At 42.5% G+C, this 25,640-nt stretch overlaps 1 protein-coding gene across 1 annotated transcript; it reads left to right on the top strand.

The window, feature by feature from the left end:
- Positions 1–4,032: 4,032 nt before the first annotated feature.
- TNFSF15 (TNF superfamily member 15) lies at positions 4,033–25,261 on the top strand. The gene is made up of 4 exons (XM_032162689.2): positions 4,033–4,270; positions 16,440–16,482; positions 17,550–17,597; positions 19,051–25,261. Exons 1-4 carry the CDS (start codon positions 4,061–4,063, stop codon positions 19,503–19,505), a joined length of 756 nt encoding a protein of 251 aa, XP_032018580.1. The 5' UTR covers positions 4,033–4,060; the 3' UTR covers positions 19,506–25,261.
- The last annotated feature ends 379 nt before the right edge of the window (positions 25,262–25,640 follow it).

The raw sequence follows: 25,640 nt of genomic DNA, 5'->3' as shown, positions 1-25,640 counted from the left end.
GCATGTTGGGCTGCAGAATTATTTCTGTATTTGATTATTAGGTGTTTTTTCAGACCCCACCAAAAGTGTTACGAAATATAAGGTATGTGTAATAGATTACTCAGGAGAACCATATATAACTATTATTATTGCAGGTCAAAAATGACCAGACATATGCAATTTCAGATGGTTCAACTTAATGCTTTTTGAAACCTGGCTCCAAGGACTTGAGATACAGGATTTGAGGGCCTGTAACCATATGGAGACCCTCCGCTTTGGGCATTAACTGTGTGGTAGGTGATGTGTCAAGCATGACTTGCAAATTAGTATCTCCATGCAAGCCTCTGCCTGGAAGCCCCAAATAACCATCCATCTATCTATTAATTGCCTCCGCTTGGTCATCTAAAAGTCCCCTTAGACTTTGTTTATCTCAATCTCTGCTCTCAAGCATCTAGCCATAGGCTACCCTGCCTCCATTAAAGACGTCTTTATGCACCCCATGCTCAAACCAAAAACCCTCGACTCAGACTTTTCTCTTCTCTTTCTCTCTCACTCCACATGTAGCATAATAAGAAATTATGTCTGCTCTAGTTTAAAATATTAATATATACAGGATCCACTATTTTTTGTGACCGTCAGTGTCATCACCTCATCCAAGCCACCATCCTGCCTCTCCTGGATGATTGCAGTGGTCTCCAAATGGGTCTCCCAGACGCCACACTTCCTGCTTCAGGCTGTTCTCAACACAGCAGACAGGACGATCTTTTCAAAGTAAAATCAGAGCCTGACTCCTCTCTGCCCATCACCTTCCAAAGAACCCCTACTCCACTCACCACCACCCCTCTTCCCATCAAACTCAGTGAAGAAGAAGGCAAGTCCTAGCCGGACCCAGGAGGATATACACGGTCAGCCTCCTCCATCACTCTGACCTTGTGCCCCCCAACCCCCAAAAACTCCCCCTCACCCACTGCCCCAGCTGACCTGGCCACCTTGCTGCTCTGTAAATATACCATGTACACTGGCTTCAACGCCAGGCTGTCTTCCTCCAGACACCTCCATGGCCTCCCCCACCCTCTTCAAGTCTTCACTCAAATGTCTCCTCTCAATGAGGTCTATTCTGACAACTCCATTTTAAATTGCAATTAAGATCATTTTCTATCTCTTTTTTTTTCTAAACCACTTAAGACCATCTAATAAACTATAAATTAACTTATTTTTTTTAATTACTGGCCATCTCCCCCTACCAGAATATAAGCTTCATGAAAGCAGGGAGTTTTGTCTATTCTCTTCACTGCTTTATCCCCAGTACCTAGAACACTATCTTGCACATACTCAAGTGCAGTAACTCATCATTTATCTGTAAGTGATTTACCTTTTGCTTTTGAATCCACTGAGATTCAAGACGGAAACGAGAAGTACCTCGTGGCAGCCAAAATAGATCTCTGTATTATCAAAGAGGATATACAGATGGTGAATAAGTATGTGAAAAGATGTTCAACATGATTAGCCATTAGGGGAATGCAAATTAAAACCACAGTGAGATATGACCACACACTTATCAGAATGGCTAAAGCAAAATATAGTAAAGGCACCAAATGCTGGAGGGAGGATACGGAGAGGATGCTGGACCTTTCACACATTACTTGTAGAAAGTAAAATAATACAGCCACTCTGGTTGTAGGTAACTGCCATACAGTTACCTACAAAATTAATTGTAGGTAACTACCATGTTTAGGCAACTGCTTAAATTTTATTTATTTTTAATTTTACCATGCAAATTAAACATGTGTTTACCATACAGCCAACAATTTCACTTTAGGCATTTATACCAGAAAAAGTGAAAACATGTTCACACAAAATAATCTGTACACAAATATTCACAACAGCATTATTCATAATAACTCAAAACTGGAAATAACCCAAATGTCCTTCAGTGGGTAGATGGTTAAACAAACTGTTGTATATCCATACCATAGAATGCTACTCAGTCATCAAAAGAAAGGTTAAGTTACAAGAGCAAAGATTTAGATTAATCTCAAAGATGTTTCTTAATAGATTTGTTCAACCCAGAATGAGTAACCATGGGACATGAAAATCATCCTTTGCTAGAATTCTTTGAAAATACATTAGATGCTTATTTTAGTAGATGGTAATGAGTCTATTGCATAACAGTTAGGAGCAATAGTCATGTGGAAGGGTTATGACTTAGTACCTGCTCTCCCAGACCTGATGGTCTAATTGGGGAGACAGAAGAAATGGTCAAACACAGTCTAGTAGGAAGTATTCAATGATAGCGAAGAAAGGGAAGCTATAGGAACATAGAATATGATCATCTTACCCAATCTTGGAGGCAGGCGGATACAAGAATGGTTTCTACACATAATTAAGGAACCGGAGCATAGAAAAGAAAGGTTAAGTTACAATAGCAGAGATTTAGGTTAGTCTCGAAGACATTTTTTAATAGATTTGTCAAACCAAGAATGAGTAGCCATGGGACACGAAAATCATCCTTTGCTAGAATGAGCACAGGAGCATAGTGATATGAAGGAAGAGGGACACTTCCATTGTGCAACAGCACAGCTAGTCAATAGTGTATCCAGGGATCTGCAGCTTGGGAAAGTAGTAAAAGTTGAGGCTGGACACTGGGGAGGGGTTGACAGTGAGCAGGGACCAAGCCATGAAAGGCCTTTCCAAGTAGCCTGAAGAGTCCAGGCTGTGATATAACCAGAAGTAGCACCTGGATGGAGGCTCTAGTCAAACTGGTTTCTACCATACATCACAGGCCATTCCTTAAACTTTCCTATTTCTAGAACCCATCTTTTCCCAGGGTCCTCTACTCTCCTCTGAGATCAACCCTCCCTGAGCTCTAAGGCCGAGTTCCAACACCACCTCTTTCTCCAGGAAGCCCCCTCAACCCCCTCACTGCAGGGTCTTACCCCCTCCTGGGTAAAGAGGGTGCAGATATTTATGAACATGCATGATCCAGCAGCACCTACAGCGAAGTGTGATGGTGAAGAAGCCAGCAGCCAGCCTGCCTGAGTTCCGATCCTGGCTCTACCACTTGCCCTCTGTGCTTTATTTCCTTATGTGTAAAATGAGAATGATAGCTTTATTGTCACAAAAGTTATCTCAGGATTGAATAATTTTACTGATATATTCAACTTAGAGCAGTGATTGGCACAAAGTAAGCACTTAATAAATATAATCTTTTATTACATATTGTGGCCCCCACACCCAACTGCAGGCAAAGCACATCACATGATCAATTAACTTTAGACAAATCAGGGAGTAGCAGTTAATGTTCTACCCTCACAGACAGTCACCTCGATCTGTGACCTCATACTCTGATTAAATAATGGTCAATGCAGGCTGGAAATACACTTTCCTTTCATGGGCAGTCATGTGCTAGAGGTTACAACTCCAAGCCGTGATTTAGAACTAGGTCATCTTCCTAGCTCCTCTGTATTCATCCTTGGATGACCTAGGGCAAATGCCTTCACCTTTTAGAACTTTGCTATTCCCATCTGTACACTGAGAATGAGTTTCTATGAGGTTCAAAATGACAGAGGGCTAGGCAGCACTTTGCAAAGGGCTGATGCAAATGTGATTTCCGTTTCCCAACCTGCAAACCACATACCTCTCATCCCTCACTTTCACTTCCAGAAGCACACTCCCCAGACGGGCACAGCTAGTAAGCCTCCAGTGAAGGGAACAGGTATATTTTAATTTGCCCCACCCACTGACTTGATGAATTCTTTCTCTCCTCCTTCAGGGACTTTCCTAACTTCCTTCTGTAAACGAAGGAAGGAGCACATGAGCATACTGTATATAAATATGCTTGGGAAAGCTTTCTTCTTCTCCTTCTTCTTTTTTTTTTTCCTTAAACCAAACTTGGTTTCTGTTGTAGGCGGTGCATTCTCTGCTAGGGTAGGGCCACAGTGTGTTCTTGAAGAGGGGAGGGGAGAGGAAAAGGGAAGGAGGAGACTGAGTGATTAAGTCACCCACTGTGAGAGCTGGTCTTCTATTTAATGGGGGCTCTCTCTGCCCAGGAGTCAGAGGTGCCTCCAGGAGCAGCAGGAGCATGGCCGAGGATCTGGGACTGAGCTTTGGGGAAACAGCCAGCGTGGAAATGCTGCCAGAGCATGGCAGCTGCAGGCCCAAGGCCAGGAGCAGCAGCACACGCTGGGCTCTCACCTGCTGCCTGGTGTTGCTCCCCTTCCTTGCAGGACTCACCACGTACCTGCTTGTCAGCCAGCTCCGGGCCCAAGGAGAGGCCTGTGTGCAGTTCCAGGTAAGCCACATGCCACTCTGACCTTGGGGAGGATCAGTGGACTCTCTGCAGCAAGTGGCAATTATTTCAGCTCTGGACAGAGGACAGAGTTTCTTGATGTATCACATTTCTTGTTTCTACATGCAGAGGAAATGTAGAGTGTGGGGTAGAGAGGTTCAATTTGGTGTTTATTCTCAGTATTTCTAGGGAATGAATAGCCCCTTCTTTTAATATGGGAATAACCTTAAGCCTCATATTTTTTAGATAATTATAATCATAGTATACTGGTAATTTGGGAACATTCTTTTTATTTAAGAAAAAAACTTTTAAAGTTACTTAACTAACACGGTCATTGAAAAAAGTTAGAAAATACAGATAAGGAGAGGAAGAAAGACATCATTACCCATAACTCTTATAGCTGACCACTGTTAACAGTTTGGGATATATAATTCTGTACAGAATTATATGGCAGATATAAAATGGATTTTTTAAAGAGATGAGATTATTCTGAGTCTGCTAATATATTATGATTTTATTTATATGCTAATGAATTCACAACAGCATGATGCTATAGATACACATTCCTATATGTAGATGCTATAATTTCTTTACCCACTCTTTTTCTTGGGTTTAGAACTTTTTCTCTTTTTAGAGCTTAAGAAAGCACCTCCTGCGTGATTCTCTATCTCTAAGGTCTTGCTGGGGCCTAGGAGAAGCCTAGTCAGAAAAAGAATATAAAGTCTAGGGAGAACAACGGTAAGGGCAGGGATAGGTGTCAAGAAGAAAACATAATTCTTGGCTGGGAACATCAAAGACGTACCTCAAAACCTAAGGAATGTGTCTTTCCAGTAATATCCTTTTTAAAAATGTCCCTTCATAATCTATGATGGCTGATTTCATTTCAGTTCAAAGTATTAAATTGCAAAGGGAAAAAAATGGGTTTTCAATGGGTTTAACTGGAAACCTGGCCTCTAAGCAATCCTGGCCAGCTTCAAAGCATAGACACCATGAGTAAGCCATGGAAAATCTGTAATTCTCGCTGCCCCATCAGGGTCAACAAACAGACTGTGATTCAGGCAGCAGCGTTCATGGCCAGATGCCATTGCTCATAAAATGTAGAAATATGCAGACAACCCGGAAATGCTGTTTATGTTAAAGGAGAACCGCAGGTCATGGGAAGTCAGACTTTGACCCTTTGACCACCAAGGGGCCAGCTTCTGCTAGAAGTCAAACTGCAGTGCCCAATTGGTGCTCTGGGACTCTGTCCCTCTTTAGCCAGAAGGACACAGTTGTCCTTGAATGAGACACTGAGTGGCCTCCAGAAACCTGCACTGGGGTCTGAAGGAAGCCCAGAGGCATGACAGGTTCCCACCATCAAGATGATATCTGAGTGCCCTTGGTCAACAGAAGGCAAGGAATGCCTTTGTCTATCTAGAAGACCAGCAAGCAGAACATCCCAGTCCAGGGAGGATCCATGACTTGCCCAGCCAGAAGGTGAGATGGAGACATGCACTGTCACTAGACAGGAAGCTTGGTGAAGGAAGGCATGGGGTCTTTTTTACTCACTGCTACCCCCCCGAATCTATCACTGTACCTGTCCAATTGCACATGCTCAAGAAATGAATAAGGCCGACACTATCCATTCCATTATCATTAAACTCATCTTCCTGGAGAGCAGATATGTGTGGATGATTGCAGCTCTGGTTTGCCCAGGCTCTGTAACTTCTTAGTGTGTCAGAAGAAAAGGAGAGGGAAATGGGGGTGACGCTGGGCTCATGTAGCAATCAGGGTCCTGAAAAGAAACAGCTGGCTCACTCAAGAAAGTGTGTTTGTAGAAGAATATTTAAAGAGTTTGAAGGGGTTTAAAGAAGGGCCTCTTTGCTGAGATGCAGACGGATTGAAGGGAACTGAAAGGGCTGGAGCATCCAGGACTAGCAACAGTGGGAAACCAGCGACCATGCCTTGGTGTGCATGGAGGCAGAAGTGTTAGAGAAACCCAGAGAGAACTAAAGCCTAGGAGAGGGCCTGCCTGGAAGACCTAAGGGCTCTGGGGAGAAAGGCAGTCACTGTCAAAACAGCAGCAAGAGCACAGAAGGAAGGAGGGAATGCTGACTGCTCCCCAATCCCCCACCCTGCCTCCAATCCAATCCCATTGACCAGGCTCAGCAGGAAGCCAGGGCTCAAAGGTCCAGGGGCAACTGAGCCAGGAGTCAGCTTCACAGGACAGAGCAGGGTCAGGAAGGGCTGAGAAGGAATCTGGAGAGACTGATGGAGAAGAAATGGCTCAGAGGAGATGGGAAAAGACTGGATTCAAGGAGGGAAAACCAGGGCACAAAGGAGAACTTGGGTAAACATACAGTGGAATATGGCTCACTTCCAGCTGTGAAAATAGCCATGTGACTTCATTTCTTTGAGCCTTTTTCCTTTTCTCCAAAGGGGGTATTAATATCAATACTCTGACAGCATCAATAAGGCATGTGCAGGAGGAGCACTGTGTATGTTGGAAATGTGGGGAGAGCCACATGCACATTGTGGCTGTGACGTGATCATCACTCTACCCCAGGCACCAGGCAACTACAGAGAAAATTTGATGTTGTCCTCAGGAAATAGGCTATTTCAACAGAGAGGTGCTATGGAATTCCAAATGTTCTCCTGGCCCAGCCACAGAGACAGGGGTGGTTCAGGAAAAGCTTTCTGGAGGAGGTAAGGAAGGCACCTGGGCTAGATGCTGTGGCTGAGGTCCAGATCACAGGCCATTATGGATAAAAACCAGTCAGATGATCGCAGGTCATTGGAGATAACAAGGCCTTTGAAGATCAGCTAGCCTAAAGCGCCTAGTTTTGCAGATAGGGACACTGAGGCCCAGGGGACTGAAGAGGTTTGCCCAAGCCCATACCTCTGGTCGGTGACAGAGCCACGATTTGAAACTGGACCATCTGGCCTCTTTCCCTGTGCATTCAGGCAGCCATGTTTGTGCTGTTCCAAGTGCCAGCACCATGGATCAAAGGAAAAAGGAGATCAGTAATACCATGGAGAAAACTATTACCACAACTATACCAGTTACTGAGCCTTACCCCTCTCCCAGTGAGGAACTTCACATGGCAAATCTTATGTCACCCACAGAGTCACCCATCTAGAACTCCTGGCCCAGCAGAGAGTAAGGCTACCTGTATTTTTCCAAAGGGAGAATTAAGAATCGGAGAGCTAGCACAGCATGCTTATGTTACAGAAATACAATTAAAAACAAAATCTGGCCGAGCACAGTGGCTCACGCCTGTAATCCCAGCACTTTGGGAGGCCGAGGCAGGCGGATCACGAGGTCAGGAGATCAAGACCACCCTGGCTAACACGGTGAAACCCTGTCTCTCTACTAAAAATACAAAAATTAGCTGGGCATGGTGGCATGCGCCTGTAGTCCCAGCTACTCAGGAAGCTGAGGCAGGAGAATCACTTGAACCCAGGAGGCGGAGGTTGCAGTGAGCTGAGATCGTGCCAGCTCACTCCAGCCTAGGTGACAGAGCAAGACTCTGTCTCAAAAACAAAAACAAAAAAAACAAAGTCTTCTCCCAACCTAGAAATCCTCTCCACAAAGGTAGTAGAGAAAGAAAACAGTTTTATTGTTGAATAAGCATCAAACCAGAATGTGATGCACATCACAGGCAATCTACCAAGAGATGGCAAAGATAAATATCTCACCCTCTTAGGCAGCCAAGCAAATACAAACCATTGCACACAAGTTAACTGAAAAAAAAGCAAAGTGCGTTAACAGCATATATAATATGGTACATTCATTTTACGAAAATATTTACTTATATGAAGATGTTTGTAAATGCATATTATATCTCAGGAAGAGCACGAAAGAAATTGGTGATTCTGCTAGCATCCAGGTAGAAAACTGGGTGGCTTGTCAGCAAGGGAAAAAGAGGGTCATTTATAAACCTAGCCTCTTTCATACAAAATGTGTACGCTACCTATACAAAAAAGTATAGAAATAATAAAACCTGTTAGGTCCTTTAGATTTCTGCAGAATATTAGGCAGACGTATCTTGGAAGAGTTTAGGGTTGAAAGTTAAAATCCAGTTTGAATTCTGGCCTAGACACTTCTTAACCATGTTACCTAACCCTTTTGGGCCTCGGCTTCTTTATGTATAAAATAGGGATAATTAGAAATGAAGTATTTGAAGTGTCCATCAAGGAGTGAGGGATTAGTCAATGTTAACAATTATTATTATTATGACCAGGGAATTTCCCTGCTCAGGGAAATTACATCATAGACGACAACTTCTTCACCTGCCCTGGAATTTGCCATGGCCGGGCCAGAGCGTAGGTGTTGATGCTAGAGGGATTTTCTTGGTACATGTTTATGAGCTGTCTCTGTGTTTCATTCCCCACCCAGGTCTTGCCTCCCAACCCCCACTAATTCCTCAATCCATTTTTTACCCGGCTGCACTTGACAGCCCTGTAGGCTGGGCATTCTTTGGGCCCCACGTATCTTCCACTGCCCTCAGATTGGGTCCACAGGCCCTACTCTGGGCCCAGATCCCCTGAGACCAGGCCTCCATCCTTTCTGGGCACAGCTTTGGCACACAGAGTCTGTGCAGGCAAAGCAGAATGCACCAAGATGACTCAGCCCAAGCCCAGCAGTGGCACTTAGTACCGCACAACGAATCCTCAGGGATGCCATAGAAGGCATTCCTGCCCAGGGTTTAACCACTGCCCAACCTGTCCTTCCCTTTTCAGTCCTACTTCTAGCATCATCTGCACACTCTCCCCACATTCTCCTTGGTTCCCTCCAACCTCACTTCCACGCCGCCCTGAAAATCTCTACAATGCTCCTGGCTTTTATTCCCTGAACGATTCTTCCCCGCTGAGGCCTCCTGGTCTCCAATCAGACCAATAGGGTCCTGTAGTGATGGCTTGGGCTTCAGAGCCACACAGACTTGAGGAAAAGCCATGGCTCCACCACATCACAGCTGCAACCTCTTAATAACGTATTATATAGCAGAAACCACACTAAATTTTTTCATGTTAAAGGTTTTGAGACAAGTACATGAGATCACACCTATAAAGCATCTAGCATGGTATCTGGTAGGTAAACATGTGCGATACTTGTTTGCTATCATTACTACATGCATCATCTCAGTTAACAATGGAAAGCACACAATAAGGAAACTACTATTATTATCCACATTTTAGAGATGATGAAGCTGAGGTTTGGAAAGGCTAAACAATGTGCCCGGTCACACAGTTAAAGAATGTGACACTGGGATTTAAATCCACTCTATATATTTCTCCTAATCACTATGTTGTCTGCCTTTGAGAATAAGTCCAGCCAAGTATTCACCTCCTGGGATAGGCAGGAGGATTTAACTATGAAAAGCTCCTACCCCATAGTAAGTGCTCAATAAATGCCAGTCCTCTTCCTCCCCTGAGGGCACCTATCTGTACCTGGCACACAGAAGGCACACACTAAGTGTTTTCTGGCTGGAGGGAGGGTTGGAGGGGCGGGCAAGGTACTAGATCTCCCTGGGCCATAGACTCACTGTCTATAAAATGAGGAGATTAATACACTTTCTATAAAGCACTATGGTGAGAATTCTGCAAAATGTCCAGAAAGCTGCTGCCATAGAGTAGATGCTCAGCAGACATGATTCCCTCCCCCTCCCCACTCCACCTGGGATGAGCCCTCTTATCTCACTCAAGTTGTTTCCTCTTTCGGAAGGATTATGGATCATGATAATCTCTTTCAGTGTTGTCTAGAGAAAACAAACAGATAGTTGAGATTAAAGTACTTTGTAAATTGCAGACTCCTTATCCCTCAGTGAAGATGCCCCTGCTGTAACCTCAGGAAGCATCAGCATACCTGGAAGATATTCACTCCAAAGATCAGGTTGTGGGCAAAGGGAAGGGAAACCAGAGGCAGTGAAGGTGCACTGAAGAAGTGCAGAGGCAGGAAGGGCAAGCAAGCCTGGCTGTGAATCTCAGACAACCAGGCAGCTTGCAGCAGGTAACGGCAGAATCCACTGAACCACCAGGTAAAGTGAACGTATCGCTGAGTGCCAGGCCAGCTTGGAGAGCTCCTGCATCCGCACCCAATGGAGCATGCACTGCAAACCACACACTGGCTACAAGAGGTCATCTCCCAGCCTGACCCGTCCTTGTAGCTGACAGCAGCAACAAGCTGGGGATGTGAAGTGGGTGGGGCATAAATTCCATTCCCTCAACCTATTTGCATCCTGAAAGGGCAGAAGTTCAAAAGCCTGAGGAAGCCTAGTGAATGCCTGTCCTTGGGGAAAAGCAGATGCCTCCCAGAGCTCCTAAAGCATCCAAATCTACTCCTTGTGATAAAGAGATACAAGCGTGGCTTCTGTGTACAACTGAAGTCGTAAGACCAAAAACAGGATGTGCAGAACCAACAATACAGCCTACAACCATATATTGAGCCCAAAGAAATAAGGAAAGTGAACCTTATGTATGTGGCCTTTCTGAGCCGTCACAATAGACCTGGGAGGAAAGAATTATTGTCTGCTTTTGTTGACAAGGATACAGTTTCATTGAGGTCAAGTGACATGCCACAATCAGAGCACCAGGAAATAATGGAGCTGGGATTTCCAAACTTGCTCACCCGCAAACACCAGCATCTTTGCTTTGTACTGTGCTGAATGTTGCACATAAAGCCCTATCCAGGGCACCTTGGAGGATGATGAAATGACCTCAGAATAAAACATTTCCAGGTTGGCGTTATCCTTGTGCAAGTATAAACAGGCAGAAGCAGAAGGAAGAGACAAAGAGGCAAACGTCTGCATATTTCTCCTGGAAGTGCTGGGAGGATGTTTTGGATCATAAAACATTTATGCCTTTGCAATTACAGCATTTATGACAGCAAGAGATGAATATCTCTCCCTGTTTATGAATAGAGATAGGCAGTGACTATAGTACATGAGAGGAAAGGCTACGTGGATCATTAGCTAAAATATACTTAGGGGATTTTTCTGGGGAAATGCCAGGAAATCTCAAGGATTATCTTGCTTCAGGCTTGTTCATCTATTGTACACTCAGCTGATGTTTATGAAGCTCCTAATATGTGCCAGTGTCCGTACTTGGTCTAAAGGTTCAGATCCCAAGCCGTCCATGCACTCTTTGACCTTGGACAGTTGCTTGACCTCTTTTCGTGCCATTCTAAGCCATGAAAAGGTGATGCTGACTGCTCTTTTAAAAGTAGCTGGAGTATTAGATGAGGCAGACACATAAATGCCCAATACAGGACCAGGCACCTGGGGAGCATTCAACTAAACTTCATTCTCCTCTTTATGCTTTCTTCTGCCCAATTTAAATAATTAAAGTAATTCCAAAAATACCTATAGTAACAGACTATGGTTAGTTTGAGTCAGGGATTACCAGTCAACATACAAAAAAAAAAAAAAATCAAATGAGAGGAAAAATTCCCTGACCTACAAGAACTAAGGAGGGTAGGGGAAGGGAAGCACCAGCTGTTTTTTTGCTAGGGCTAACATATGCTGGTGGGAGCAAGCATCCCATCTCCCTCTAAGATGCATGCTCACGGGCATACACATTTTCTTTTCTGACTCTGGCTCCTGGCTAAGCCTTGCCACTTACAACAAATCTTTCTAGAGCCACAGCTATGCTCCACACAGAGCCTGATGAAGACCTTTAGAGGCCCTAGTACTAAATGACAAACATTTTTAATAGGAACAAAAAGTTGTCTTTCCTAGATTTTTGGATTGTAAAACTCTGGCTGAAGTCACTGCATCCTCGCCCCCTCTCTGACTCTCATTGTCTGCCTCTGTCTTCTTGATGCCTGAGAATCTGTGCATTTTGCCAGCTGGATAATCTGGCAAAAGTGCCAGGCACTGACTGAGGCACTAGGAATATAGGTCCCCACCTGTAGGCAGGTTGAATTTTCAGAGTGAGAAAAGTCATAAGCACACAAATAAATAATAAAATTCGATCCTGGATCTCAGCCAGTGGTTTGAAAAGATATGTATAGAGGAATAATCTCATTATCAGACACCATGTCTATTCAATTGGAGGCTAATGTTGCCATGGCCAGCACCTCTTAGGAGCCAACACCTCTTTGGTGCCCCCAGAATAACGAGAAGTGATGGAGATGAGTCAGGGCTGGAACACAGAAGACATTGCATTGGCCTGGTGTTCCTGGGAACCATCCTGAGAGCAGGCATTGGGACAGCTGTAGTGCATAAACCTTTTCCCAAATGAGCTATTATTCCATCCTCTCAAATTTCTTCCTCATTCATTACTGCTTCCTATCACAATAATTTCCCTCCTGTGATAAACAGAGTTGTTATTAAGAGAAGCAGCAATGGAAGGTTTAGATGTTGTTCTTGGAGAAAGAGTCTCAAATGACGTCCTTCTTATGGACTCTTGGAATGTTGTAGTCTTCAACATCTGCCAACAGGCTCGGTCACCACCTCCAGATGTTTAGTGGCACACTGGACCATACTTGTCCATCCATCTATGAAAACAAAATGTGTGCCCAAGTTACAGAAGTCCAGAAGAGCAAACAGGGAAATGTGTCCGCAGCTCAGATACATGCTAAAGACAATGGGATTCTGAGTGAAAAAGGAATGTTGTAAACTCTTAGCTGAGTGTCATCTTAGCCAAAGACAAGCAGGATGTTCAAAATTTCTCAGCAGATAATTAAATAAATCAAAAGAGGCCAACCAGGGCAGGTACCTTTCCTACACCAGAGGATGCAATCAAGATCTCTCTGATTCTCTTTGAGAACTCCACCTTCAGTTTTCTGCCTTGCCAAAAGATCAATTACTTCAGCTCTGTCAATACCAAGGAAGGCAATAGACTACAGAATAAGTTCATTTCTGGGCTGCTTCTCCACTCCCTCAAGACCATCCAAGTTATTGATTCTGGATAAGTGATCACAGAAATTGGGTTTAGGTTTTCAAAAACCGCTGTACTCATGACCCTGTGCCAAATGCACATAATGTATTCATTTCCCAGCAGAAAGCCTTGATGTTTTCCAACTACTCCCATGTCCTGTTGAGCCTCCTTACATGTGGTATCCATACATAAAACACCACATCACAGATGCAGGGTATTGCATTTGCTGTTGTGCAAGCTGTTGGCCTTGTCTGGAATAGTCATTACCTTTTTTATCACCTGGCTAATACCTGCAGGACCTGTAAGACTGTTCAGGAGCAATTTCTTCTGACTCTCCCATTTCTGGGCCAGGTCTCTGTGTCCCTACTCATTCAATAAAGTAACTACACTTACTATGTTTCTTCAGATATCTTGAATCAATTCACACTGGTTGCCTCTCATGGCTGGGAACACAGAGGGCTTAGAGAGAAATAAATAATGGATAGCAAGACTGGGATAAGTTAGGACTTTGAATGCCGAGACAAAATGAGATTGGACTGGGTCTTAAGAGCCATGAGGAGCCACTGAAGTTTTATGAGCAGTGTAGTATCTAGATAAAGTGATGCTTTAGAAAAAGCCCTCTGAAGGCAGGCCAGGAAATAGATCAAGGAAAAGGAGAAAACTGAAGTACAAAGACCCTGCCAGGGGCTGATAAAAGAATCCAGGAGAGCCGCATGCCAAGGCCTGGAATTGAAACACCATGAGAAAAGTTGCAAAATAGAAATGACAGCCCTTGGTTTTGTGGAAGAAGAAAAAAAGAAAATTTCAGGTCTGGTAATCGAGAGAAAGCAGTAATGGTGGCTTTAACAGAATTGAGAAGTGGATGGAAAGGGGCTGGACAGACCGTAAAGTCAGTTAGTCATTCAAAGACAAGATTTCTGCCCTCAAGGGGCTTCTAGTAGAGGTTAGGTAGCATGACCTGGGAGTGAACAACGGCTGGAGGTCCCGGCTCTAACAAAATCACTGATATCACAGAGCTGCTCACAGACCTAGACTCAGCAACGACACAATTACATCCACATGACTATGCAGGCAGATGGCAAGACATCCAAACATATGATGCCATATCACAGACACGTGTACAGATGCTGAAACATATCAATTTAGTCTCCCCAATGATGGAGCTGTATTCTCTCACATTCACACAGACACACAATTCCTCATCCATGAGACAGTCCTCCCTTGGTATCCACAGGGATTGATTTCAAGACCCCCACGGATACCAAAATCTGCAGATGCTAAAGTCCTTGATATAAAATGGCATAGTATTTGCACATAACCTAGTCACATCCTCCTATATACTTTAAATCATCCATAGATTACTTATGATACCTAATACAGTGTAAATGCTATGTAAATGGTTGCTATGCTATATTGTTTGTTATTTGCATTATTTTCATGGTTGTAATTTTTTTCAAATATTTTTGATCCACAGTTGGTTGAATCTGCAGATATGGAAATCATAGAACCTGACTATACACTCACAACACACACATTTTGAGATGTAAAATAGATCAAGTGTTCATATAATAAGAGGATCAGTCTGTTAGTGGAGACTGTGTAGCAACAAGAACCAAATCAGAAGATTGGGTTGAGTCAAAATCGTATTAGAGAAGGCTTTTTTAAAATATCATAAATTTTGTTTTATTTTTATTTTTTATTGATACATAATATTTTGTGTACGTGTGGGGTACATGTGATATTTTGCTACATACATAAAATGTGTAATGATCAAGTCAGGGTATTTGGGGTATCCATCACTTTGAGTATTTATCATTTCTATGTGTTGGGGACACTTCAAGTTTTCTCTTCTAGCTACTTTGTAATGTACAGTATAATACATAGTTGCTAAATATAATCACCATACTCTGCTATCAAACATTAGAACTTAAACTTTCCATCCAACTGTACGTTTGTACCCACTGTCTAACCTCACTTCATCCCTGTCCTCTCCCACTCACACACCTTTCCCAGCCCCTAGTGTCTGTCATTCTACTCTTTACCCGCATGAGACCAACTCTTTTAGCTCCCACATATCAATGAGAACATGCAAAGTGTGTCTTTCTGTGTCTGGTTTATTTCACTTAACATAATGACCTCCAGTTCTATCCATGTTGCTGCAAATAACGTGATTTCATTTTTTATGCCAAATAGTATTCCATTGTTTATATATACCACATTTTCTTTATCCTTCCATCTATATCTTGATAGAGGTATGGATCAGATTGATTCCATATCTCTACTATTGTGAATAGTCTTGCAATAAGCATGTGAGCACAAGTATCCCTTTGATATATTCATTTCTTTTCTTTTGACTATGTACCCAGTAGTGAGATTGCTAGATTGTATGGTAGTTCTATTTTTAGTTTTTTGAGAAATATCCATACTATTTTCCATAGTGGCTATACTAATTTATATTCCCACCAACCATGTATAATAGTCCAATGCATGATATTATTTATAAGCTAAGAGCATACTTTTGCTATTAAGTTTTATGCTCAGATATGTGAGTGGTGATTCCTTCGTTTTCCATGCATTCTTTGCACTAACTCATAGATTTTCTGATTTGCTCTTCACCTCAATCCTATGAGTAATTTAGGGCTAAGTATGTTATTATTCCCACTTTAGAAATAAAGACACCAAAGCTCAGAGAGGAAAAGTCTTGCTCAAGGTCATATTGTTAATAAATGGTGGAACAAGGATTTAAATTCAGATCTGTCTGCCTCTAAGGGAGTTACTCTTCCATCATCATGTGGTATCTGAAATAGCTCACAAACTAGGGTTGCAATTATTTAAAAAGTCTTTATGTATTGCACAGAAACAAGGAAGAATTGTTGAGGCTGATGAAAAGGAGAACATAGCCATTATTTTCTTTGCTGTATCATTTTTAAGAAGAGTCCCAATTTTAAAATTATGGTAGAAAAAAGAAAATAAAGCCAAGTGCCATTATTTGTTCAAATAACAAAAGCACAGACAAGATGCTGAGTTCCCCTAGAATAGAACGAGAAAAGCTCTCAAAAAAAGAACCTTAAAGTTGAACTTCAGAGACAAGCCTAAGGAAGAGGAAGGTCATTGGAAGTGTCAGGGGAGGAAAGTGGAGAGTTGAGATGCAAGATTCCCATCAACAAAAATATTTTCATTCTCATTTCCCTCATCACAGAGTACCCAGGCTGGCCAGCAGAAGCTTTGTAATCATACCTGTGCTATGGGAAGCTGTAAGTGTTGGGATGAAAAGGACCACAGTTGGTCTAAACTATACTTTCTTTCCCAATAGGCTCTAAAAGGACAGGAGTTTGCACCTTCACATCAGCAAGTTTGTAAGTATGCTCATCTTCAATGCCTTTCCTTGTGGGGAATAAGAACATTTCTAGTAGTTCTGTATGTAGGAAGTTCAGAGATGAGTCTTTAAGTACAAGCTGCTAAGCTGAGGGATGCAAATCCAGAGGAGAAGTGAGGCTCCGCTGCAGGCACTAAGAAGGCAAAATGGCACCGTGGCCAAGTGCATGGCCTGTGGAGCTGATGGCCTGAACTCAAACCCCAACTCTGGAATCTACTAGCAGTGTGACCTTTGGGCAAATAATCTCACCTGTCTCTGCCTGCATTTACTCACCTGTAAAAATGGTTATACTAGATGCTACTCAACAGGGTTAATGTGAATTAAATCAGTTAATTCCTATAAAGGGGTTAGAACAATGTCTAGCACATCAAAAGTATGCAATTGATTTTTGCTTTTTATTACCATCAACATCACCTATTTATAACTGCAATTAGACCATGCCTAATCCAACATAATAGTTTCTGAGAACCAGAGGGAAATTCTAAGGTCTTCTCAAGAATTAATAGACAGAGGCCCAGAGGGGGAAAAGGATCCACCAAGGTCATATAGCTAAAGAATAGTTCCCATCCGCTCCTCATCCCATTTCTTTCGGGCCATCTATTCAGTGAATATAGTTAAAGGGACCATGGAAGAAGGCAAAAAGCCAATTCACGCCCATGAAAGAATTTTGAGGGAAAGAGCAGTGAGTTGTGCTTTATTGAGCACTGGCTATTTGCAAAGTTCATGCTAAGCACCTCCATCTATACTGTGCCCATCTTAGATGAGATGAGAAAACAGGGTCTCAGGAAGGCTAGATAAACTTGCCCAAAGCCATAGGGCCAAGATTCATTTGTGCTCAAGACTCTTTCTTCTGAGTCACCCTGTCCTTGGTGGTGCTTGCTGCAGGTGCCACATTCCAATCCAAAATCCTACAAGGAGTGGCACTGGACCAAGCTGGAGGAGATCAAGGTTTCTCTCCTATCATAGGCACCGTGCAACTCACAAAGGGCCATCTTCATTTCAGTCACCCTTTGTCTCATACAAAGCACATTTCTCCTTTTGTTACAGATGCACCTCTTAGAGCAGATGGAGATAAGCCAAGGGCACACCTGACAGGTAAGCCTCCCTGCGGTGCTTTACGGGAGACCATGGGCCAGAATCCTGAGATTTCTTTCAGCACCTTACCAAAATTCATTCTAGTGGCTTAAAATGAAAACTACATTCCTTGGTAAGAGACTCCTCCCCTCAATATTCCAGTGTGTGTGTGTGTGTGTGTGTGTGTGTACACACATATGTATACACACACACACATTTTCCTTATCCATTCATCTGTTGATGAACACTTAGGTTGATTCCATATTTTTGCTATTGTGAATAGTGCTGCAATAAGCATGTGAGTGCAAGTATCTCAGTGGAGGGTTTTTTGGATGTCTTCTTCCCTGTGGGGGGTTCCAAAGGCCCATGTCTCTTGGGCATTTTCTTTCAGATTCTATCAGCCCTCTTTCTTTCTCTCCTGTCTCTCTCTTTCCTTCATACACTGAGTCATTCAGAAACGGCTTCTCTCCAGCTTGGAGCTGCAAGTAATTCTGGATCTGGTCACAAACAAAAGTCCCCAGAGTTGCCAATTTATCTAGTTCATCTGTGCCCTATTCAAGATGACGTAACTAAACATTTACCTTCAGGGAGGTGTTTCCAAAGAATTTTCATTGATGTATAGAAATCAAGAGAAATTCCATACTATCACCAGTTGGCCAACTTTCCAAGTCTAGTGTAGAAATCCCAGGCACCTCACACCTAGAGTTCCTATACCTCTGAGACTCCAGGGGAAAGAGCAAGACAGTGCAGAAGGATATGTTAGAACCCACTGAAAACCTAGAAGGTTAAAAAGGAAGCATACCCTCCTGACCTATAAGAAAATTTGCAATCTGCAGGGGGATATCCTTGTGGCCCAAGACATTGGTGTTATCATTTGACTAAGAGGAAATTATTTGTGGTGAGCTCTGAGTGAGGATTAGGACCAGGGAGATGCCAAGTTTCTATCACTTACCTCATGCCTGTAAGACAAGTGTTTTGTTCCAATTGATGAATGGGGATAAAACAGTTCAGCCAATCACTCATGGGGCAAAGAATGGGAATTTGAAGGGTCTGGTGCCTGGCCTTGTCATACGTAAACAAGAGAGGCAATGATGAGTTTTATCTGAGTCATTTGGGAAAGGATAATTCTTGCAGCAAGCCATTTTCCTAAACACAGAAGAATAGGGGGATTCCTTAACCTTCATTGTTCTCCAGGATCATAGGTCTCAGGCAAAATTAAAAATTGTCAGGTCAGACCACTCAGTCTCAGAAAGGCAAAGTAATTTGCCCCAGGTCACTAGTCCAAGATGCTGTTCTCTTTCAACAAATGTGTTTGTCCAGTCACATATTCTTCATTCGTTCCTCCCCAAAGCAGTTTTTAGCTGTTAGGTATATTCAATCACTTTAGTCTTTTTCGAAAATGATATGAGACCCTTTTTAAGCAAAGTCTACAGTTTCCAAATGAGCAAATTAATCCTCTCTCTTGTCTTTCCAGTTGTGAGACAAACTCCCACACAGCACTTAAAAAATCAGTTCCCAGCTCTGCACTGGGAACATGAACTAGGCCTAGCCTTCACCAAGAACCGAATGAACTATACCAACAAATTCCTGCTGATCCCAGAGTCGGGAGACTACTTCGTTTACTCCCAGGTCACATTCCGTGGGATGACCTCTGAGTGCAGTGAAATCAGACAAGCAGGCCGACCAAACAAGCCAGACTCCATCACTGTGGTCATCACCAAGGTAACAGACAGCTACCCTGAGCCAACCCAGCTCCTCATGGGGACCAAGTCTGTGTGTGAAGTAGGTAGCAACTGGTTCCAGCCCATCTACCTCGGAGCCATGTTCTCCTTGCAAGAAGGGGACAAGCTAATGGTGAACGTCAGTGACATCTCTTTGGTGGATTACACAAAAGAAGATAAAACCTTCTTTGGAGCCTTCTTACTATAGGAAGAGAGCAAATATCATTATGTGAAAGTCCTCTGCCACCGAGTTCTTAATTTTCTTTGTTCAAATGTAATTACAACCAGGGGTTTTCTTGGGGCCGGGAGTAGGGGGCATTCCACAAGGACAACGGTTTAGCTATGAAATTTGGGGCCCAAAATTTCACACTTCCCGTGCCTTACTGATGAGAGTACTCACTGGAAAAAGGCTGAAGAGAGCAAATATATTATTATGATGGGTTGGAGGATTGGTGAGTTTCTAAGTATTAAGACACTGATCACTAAATGAATGGATGATCTACTCAGGTCAGGACTGAAAGAGAAATATTTCAACACCTTCCTACTGTACAATGGTCACCAGTGGTCCAGTTATTGTTCAATTTGATCATAAATTTGCTTCAATTCAGGAGCTTTGAAGGAAGTCCAAGGAAAGCTCTAGAAAACAGTATAAACCTTCAGAGGCAAAATCCTTCACCAATTTTTCCACATATTTTCATGCCTTGCCTAAAAAAAATGAAAAGAGTTGGTATGTCTCATGCATGTTCTCACAGAAGTTGATTTTCATGTCATCTACAGCATATGAGAAAAGCTACCTTTCTTTTATGTACACAGATATCAAAATAAGCACATATGAGTTTCACATGTATATCAAAAATACGACAGTTGCTTGTATTCAGCAGAGTTTTCTTGACCACCTATTATGTTCTGGGTGCTACCTTAACCCAGAAGACACTATGAAAAACAAGACAGACTTCACTCGAAACTTATATGAACACCACTAGATGCTTCCTGATCAAATATAAATCAACGTACTCTAAAGAATGACTCCAAGTCTTGACCGGGCACGGTGGCTCACGCCTGTAATCCCAACACTTTGGGAGGCCGAGGCGGGTGGATCATCCAAGGCCAGGAGTTCGAGACCAGCCTGACCAACATGGAGAAACCCCATCTCTACTAAAAATACAAAATTAGCCAGGCGTGGTAGCGCATGCCTGTAATCCCAGCTACTCAGGAGGCCAAGGCAGGAGAATTGCTTGAACTAGGGAGGCAGGAGTTGCAGCAAGCCCAGATCACGCCATTGCACTCCAGCTTGGGTAACAAGAGCAAAACTCTGTCTAAAAAAAAAAAAAATAACTCCAAGTCTTTAAAAAATATCATCTGAAACTGTTACATCAGATTTCTGGCACTCTCCTGACTGTGGAAGATAGCCGGCTGATTAGTTCCCTGAAGAAACCTGAAGACAGATACCTAGTTAACTAGATCAACTATATTGCCAACTCGTTTGATGCTGGGAGACAATGGACTTATTCCCTGGGGGAGGGGAAAAAAGAAGTCAATCACCAAATCTGAAGAAGTTAACCTAGATCTTTGAGGTTTGATTTGCAACTTTATATGCAGAGTGTTATGTGGGTATTTTCCCTTAAAATATTCAGAGGGATTTACATATGTGATTAGCTAATGAGCCTAGCCAAGACCTTCCCTAGAAGAGAGGCTGGACATTGTGGAAGTCCCTTCTGTGCTTCAGTGGGTTCGTATCCTCTAGTCTGTATGATTTTCCTACACTAATATGTCAAGGGCAGGAGAGGCAGCTCTGTTCTCTTAGCCTTTGTTGACTTGTCTGCAAAGCAGGAATCTGCCCATTTGTTTCCAAGGAGCAAATGAGCTCATGAGAATGAAACATGTTAACTTCATGCATTCTGTGCCATCTGAGCATTTTGGTATGATATGACTGGTGACCCTTGGACCCTATTATAAATGCTTCCTATCCTGGGAGACCTCACAGATGAGTCTGAGAGCAAATTTGGTACCAAAATCACTCTCACTCTGGTTTCCAGTAGACTGTAAAGGCAGAGAGGCATTTGAGAGTCTCCTGAGCAGACTGTCCAGTGTAGCAGGAGCACTTCATCAATATTTCTTGAGTTATAATTAAATAAAAATTAATTTCTGATTTCTCAGTTTGGAGGTTAAGGCTCCAAATATATTTTCTAACCTCTGCTAGGCTAACTTAAACCAGGCCTTTTTCTGGCCTTCCGTTTCTCAAAACAGTCAGCACAGAGTCAGTGGGAGCATAGAGGAGTGTGGTCACCTCCACCTGGCTCACCAGAGTCTTCATAGAGGAAGTGAAGCCTGGAAGAAACTGGGCAGGCCCCAGATGACCACAGGGAAAGGGCATCACAGATGGAGGAATTACCCTTGACTTAAAGCAGAAAAGAAAGATTTCTCAGTAACTCCAAAACTTCCTTGATAGGAGAATATTCTCTCAACCAATTCCTAGGACAATATTTATTGGTAGATCAAGAATGTTTCCTCAATAACTCTAGTCTAGCTCCATGATCAGAACTAACACCCATTAAAAACATAAAATGTTCTTTCTGAACCAGTCTTCATGGTGCATGAGAGCACCAAGCAGCTTTGGTATGCAGGAGGAGATTTGTTCAGAAGAGTGGCCTGCTCAAACCTGCCCACTGTTCTGTAGGTGATCTGGTGGATCTGGAAATTTATCCCAAGACAGGAATTTCCTAATATTCGAAGACATTTGAGGCTTTGGGAAATTCTCTGCTGTGTATTTATTTGGCTCCTGTCATAACTTGTTTTTTAAAGAATGTATCATAGCTCAAGCTTTTACTGCTGATTTTGTTAAATTCTGTACAGTATAGCATATTTTTTACAGAAAGGCACAGTCAGACATTCCTAATAGGGCTCATGTCAGAACTTTTGTTCCCAAGGCATTATCTCCATAGCAAAAATTAGTGCACTGTTTTCAAAACTTGAGGTGGGAAAATGCTTTTAAGATCATGCGATGTTCCCCTAAAAGGGGTTAATGGGGTGTATTCAGGGTTTGGGAGGGGAGAAGAGGCATGCTTTAGAAAATAGTAAATTTAGGGAGAAAATGCTTTGCTGGTTAAATGTCACTCAAAAGGCTGAATTCAAATCAATTCCACAAACATTTACTGAGTACCTACTGGCCCTGGGGACACAGAGATAAATTATTTAGTCTCAGACGCACTCATTCTAACTTCCCGCACCTCTACTGTCTGCAGATTCTTTAATTTATTTCGGTTGTATTAGCTAATTAATTCTTTAGGCATATGGATCTATTCTCATTATGAAAATGGATGCCATTTGATGAAGGCTGGTGACTAACAAAATGATTTGTGTTTACTCGAAGTGGTTTTTTAAAAATAGCTACTCAAGGATAGTTTTCCATGAATCAAGAAGGCAAAAAAGTTCCCATTTTTTATTGTAGAATCCATTATTTAAGCCACATGTAGAGAAAGGTTATTATTTGCTATATTCAAGTTTGGTCATCAACACCCTTAAAAATATTAGAACTTTATGGATGACCCAGAAATGCTTTGAAAATCCGTGTTCCTCAGCAAATACAGAGACCATGATCAAAATGCACAGAATCACTAACATTTTGATGCTGGCATGGTTTCAGTCTATTTGGCAGAACAGAATTGCTTGTGCTACTAAAATTTGTATTTTTTTTTTTTTTTTTTTGAGATGGAGTCTTGCTCTGTCACCCAGGCTGGAGTGCAGTGGCACTATCTCAGCTCACTGCAACCTCCGCCCCCCGGGTTCACACCTTTGTCCTGCCTCAGCCTCCCGAGTAGCTGGGACTACAGGCGCCCACGACCATGCCCGGCTAATTTTTTGCATTTTTAGTAGAGACAGGTTTTCACCGTGTTAGCCAGGATGGTCTCGATCTCCTGACCTCGTGATATGCCCGCCTCCGCCTCTCAAAGTGCTGGGATTACAGGCGTGAGCCACCGTGCCCGGCCTCTAACTTTTTTTACTAAGGTACAGTAAGAAAAGGGAAAAGTGTACCTTTTCACTTCCTGAAATATGTCAGGTTGAATCAATAATAGAGCACACCAGAACTCTTGGCTCCATTTCAATCTAAACTATTCGGTTCTCATCACCCCAGAGGAAATTCTGCCTCTGTGCTGGTCAGTAATCCCCCTGGATTATAAAAGTTTAACTAACTCACTGTGCACAAGACGTGGCCATTGCCAACGTTCTTTTGCAAGATATTTTCCCAAGCCCTTACCCAATTCTGTTTCCATGATTGTGACATTGGGGATTAATTCTGCAGGACAGAACTGTTTATATTCTGTACCTTAAAAACACATGCAAAAGTCTCTTGCCTCAAGATTTCTGGCTTTCCTATGGCCCAGAGTCCTAGAAGTGTTTTGATATTTGTAGCAGAATTTTCAAGTGTACGTCATTATCCTGGATATTAACATTTTTGCATCATGTTGGCAGCTGGACCTACAGAGAATTTAGTAGACTGTTAACCTAATAACCCTTGAATCCTTTTGCACCAGTGGTGAGAGAATGTGGATCAGAGCCATCACATCCATGCCCTGTCACCCTCTAACAACCACTTTTACAACTTCCCCAGCTCTGAGACACACTTGCCTCCACCCCTTCCATCACCCCATTTTAAGATGAAAATACCATACCAGCCTGGATGGAAGAAGTTACTTGCCCAGGGCCACATAATGAGTTAAGGGCTGATCTAGAGCTAGGAAGCTGTCTTCCTGAACTATAATCCTGGACTCTTCTAGCCTCTCTACTCTTAGCAAATTGAGTTCATTTTAATGATTTGAAGGAAGTATTTTCAAACACCTGTAGGACAACATGGACGTGGGAGGAGACTTCTTCTGTATCTCCACAGAGAAGAGAGCTAGGGCTAGTTGCAGTTACAAGGTTGCCCTCTCCGGCTTGGTCCCCAAAGGAACTTTCTACTCCAAAATAGAATTTTTCTAGGAAGCTATTTCTCAGTCCCTGGAGATACTCAAACAAAGGGTTTGTCACAAGGGTTTTTGTAGAAGCTATTCTTCACAGAGGTTAGGGGAGAGATTAAGCCAATGGATCTCTGAGGTCTTTTTCAAATCTATGATTATGTGGCCTTTTGTTCATTGACTTCCATGTGTTCTAGTTGATCATTACAAACCTGGCAGGCCTTCTCAAGAGTTCAGTAATTAGCTGTCATTTCCCACTTGTCCAGAGAGTGTCCAACACAAAGTACCCCTAAGATCTTGGTCAATAGAGAAATGTCATGGAATTTTAGAGATGACAGTATCTGCAGAGTTTATTCCAAGTTACATTTCAAGGATGAAGAAACCCAGGCTCAGAGGGAGCCATCACATCCATGCCCTGTCACCCTTGGTGGCCAGTGCTAGACAGTAGCTAGTTGGATGCTAAAAGTAGAATTTAGATCTCTTAACAATAAGTCCAACAGTCTTTCAACTTCATTCATAAATCATTTTTGTTTTGAGCATCTGTCACATGGCAGCACTTACCTGGATACTGGAGAGCTGAGAAGGAACGTGACAGGCAAGTCCTACTCTCAGAGTGTATATACATTCAGGAGGAACAGGACACACAGTGCCAAGTAAATAAAGTAGCTGAACTTCATCAAATGATTTTATTCTTAAAGTCATTAAAGCACGTAATGTTCCCCTTTTTTGTTTCAGGGGTATACAGATTGAACAAGTGTAGGTGTTTATGTGGTTTTAGTGACAAACCCCATGTGCTTTCATTGATTTTATGTTTTATGTTAAAACATCAATCACAAGGTAAAATGCATATTGTATGTTGTTGGATACGTACTTAACTGGTATGCATCCCATGTCTTTGGGTACTAGTGTATGAATTCTAATCTCTGTAAATGAAATGTTGTATGTGTTAATATATTTAATAGATGTAACTTAATAAACTGGCATTGAAGACTGGAGAATTTTCGCACTGTCAGTTCTTTTGTTAATGTGTTCTTTTGTTTTTCTTTCTAGATTAAGTCTAAGGGTAATCTCTTGGGATTTTTTTTTTTTAATGCATCTAATTCTCCATGTACTTGGCTGCAAAATGGCAACTGGCTTTCATAGTTATAATAAACCTTAAAACAAACTTAACTTTAAGGTTATTGTAAACCTTAAAACCTTAACTTTAAGGTTATAATAAACCTTAAACTGAACACCACAGATGGTGTCATTCTGGTCAGATGAGGGAAAGGGAGGGAAGGAGAGAATCTACAGGGTTCCTTTTATGAATTAGAAGACTTTGTAGTTGAGTAGCTTAATCTCACATTGAACAACCCTGAAAAAGAAAGAGAGGCCAGAAATACCCATGCCAG

The sequence above is a fragment of the Hylobates moloch genome, unplaced genomic scaffold, assembly GCF_009828535.3.
Source record: "Hylobates moloch isolate HMO894 unplaced genomic scaffold, HMol_V3 SCAFFOLD_10, whole genome shotgun sequence".
NCBI lineage: Eukaryota > Metazoa > Chordata > Mammalia > Primates > Hylobatidae > Hylobates > Hylobates moloch.
The sequence above is the reverse complement of the archived record's forward strand: the minus strand, read 5'-3'. Positions and strand labels throughout refer to the sequence as shown.

Coding starts and splice junctions, on each gene's coding strand:
- TNFSF15 (XM_032162689.2), top strand. CDS start 4,061: ATGGCCGAGGATCTGGGACTGAGCTTTGGGGAAACAGCCAGCGTGGAA. Junction 4,271..16,439: donor AGGCCTGTGTGCAGTTCCAG/GTAAGCCACATG, acceptor CTTTCCCAATAG/GCTCTAAAAGGACAGGAGTT. Junction 16,483..17,549: donor ACCTTCACATCAGCAAGTTT/GTAAGTATGCTC, acceptor CTTTTGTTACAG/ATGCACCTCTTAGAGCAGAT.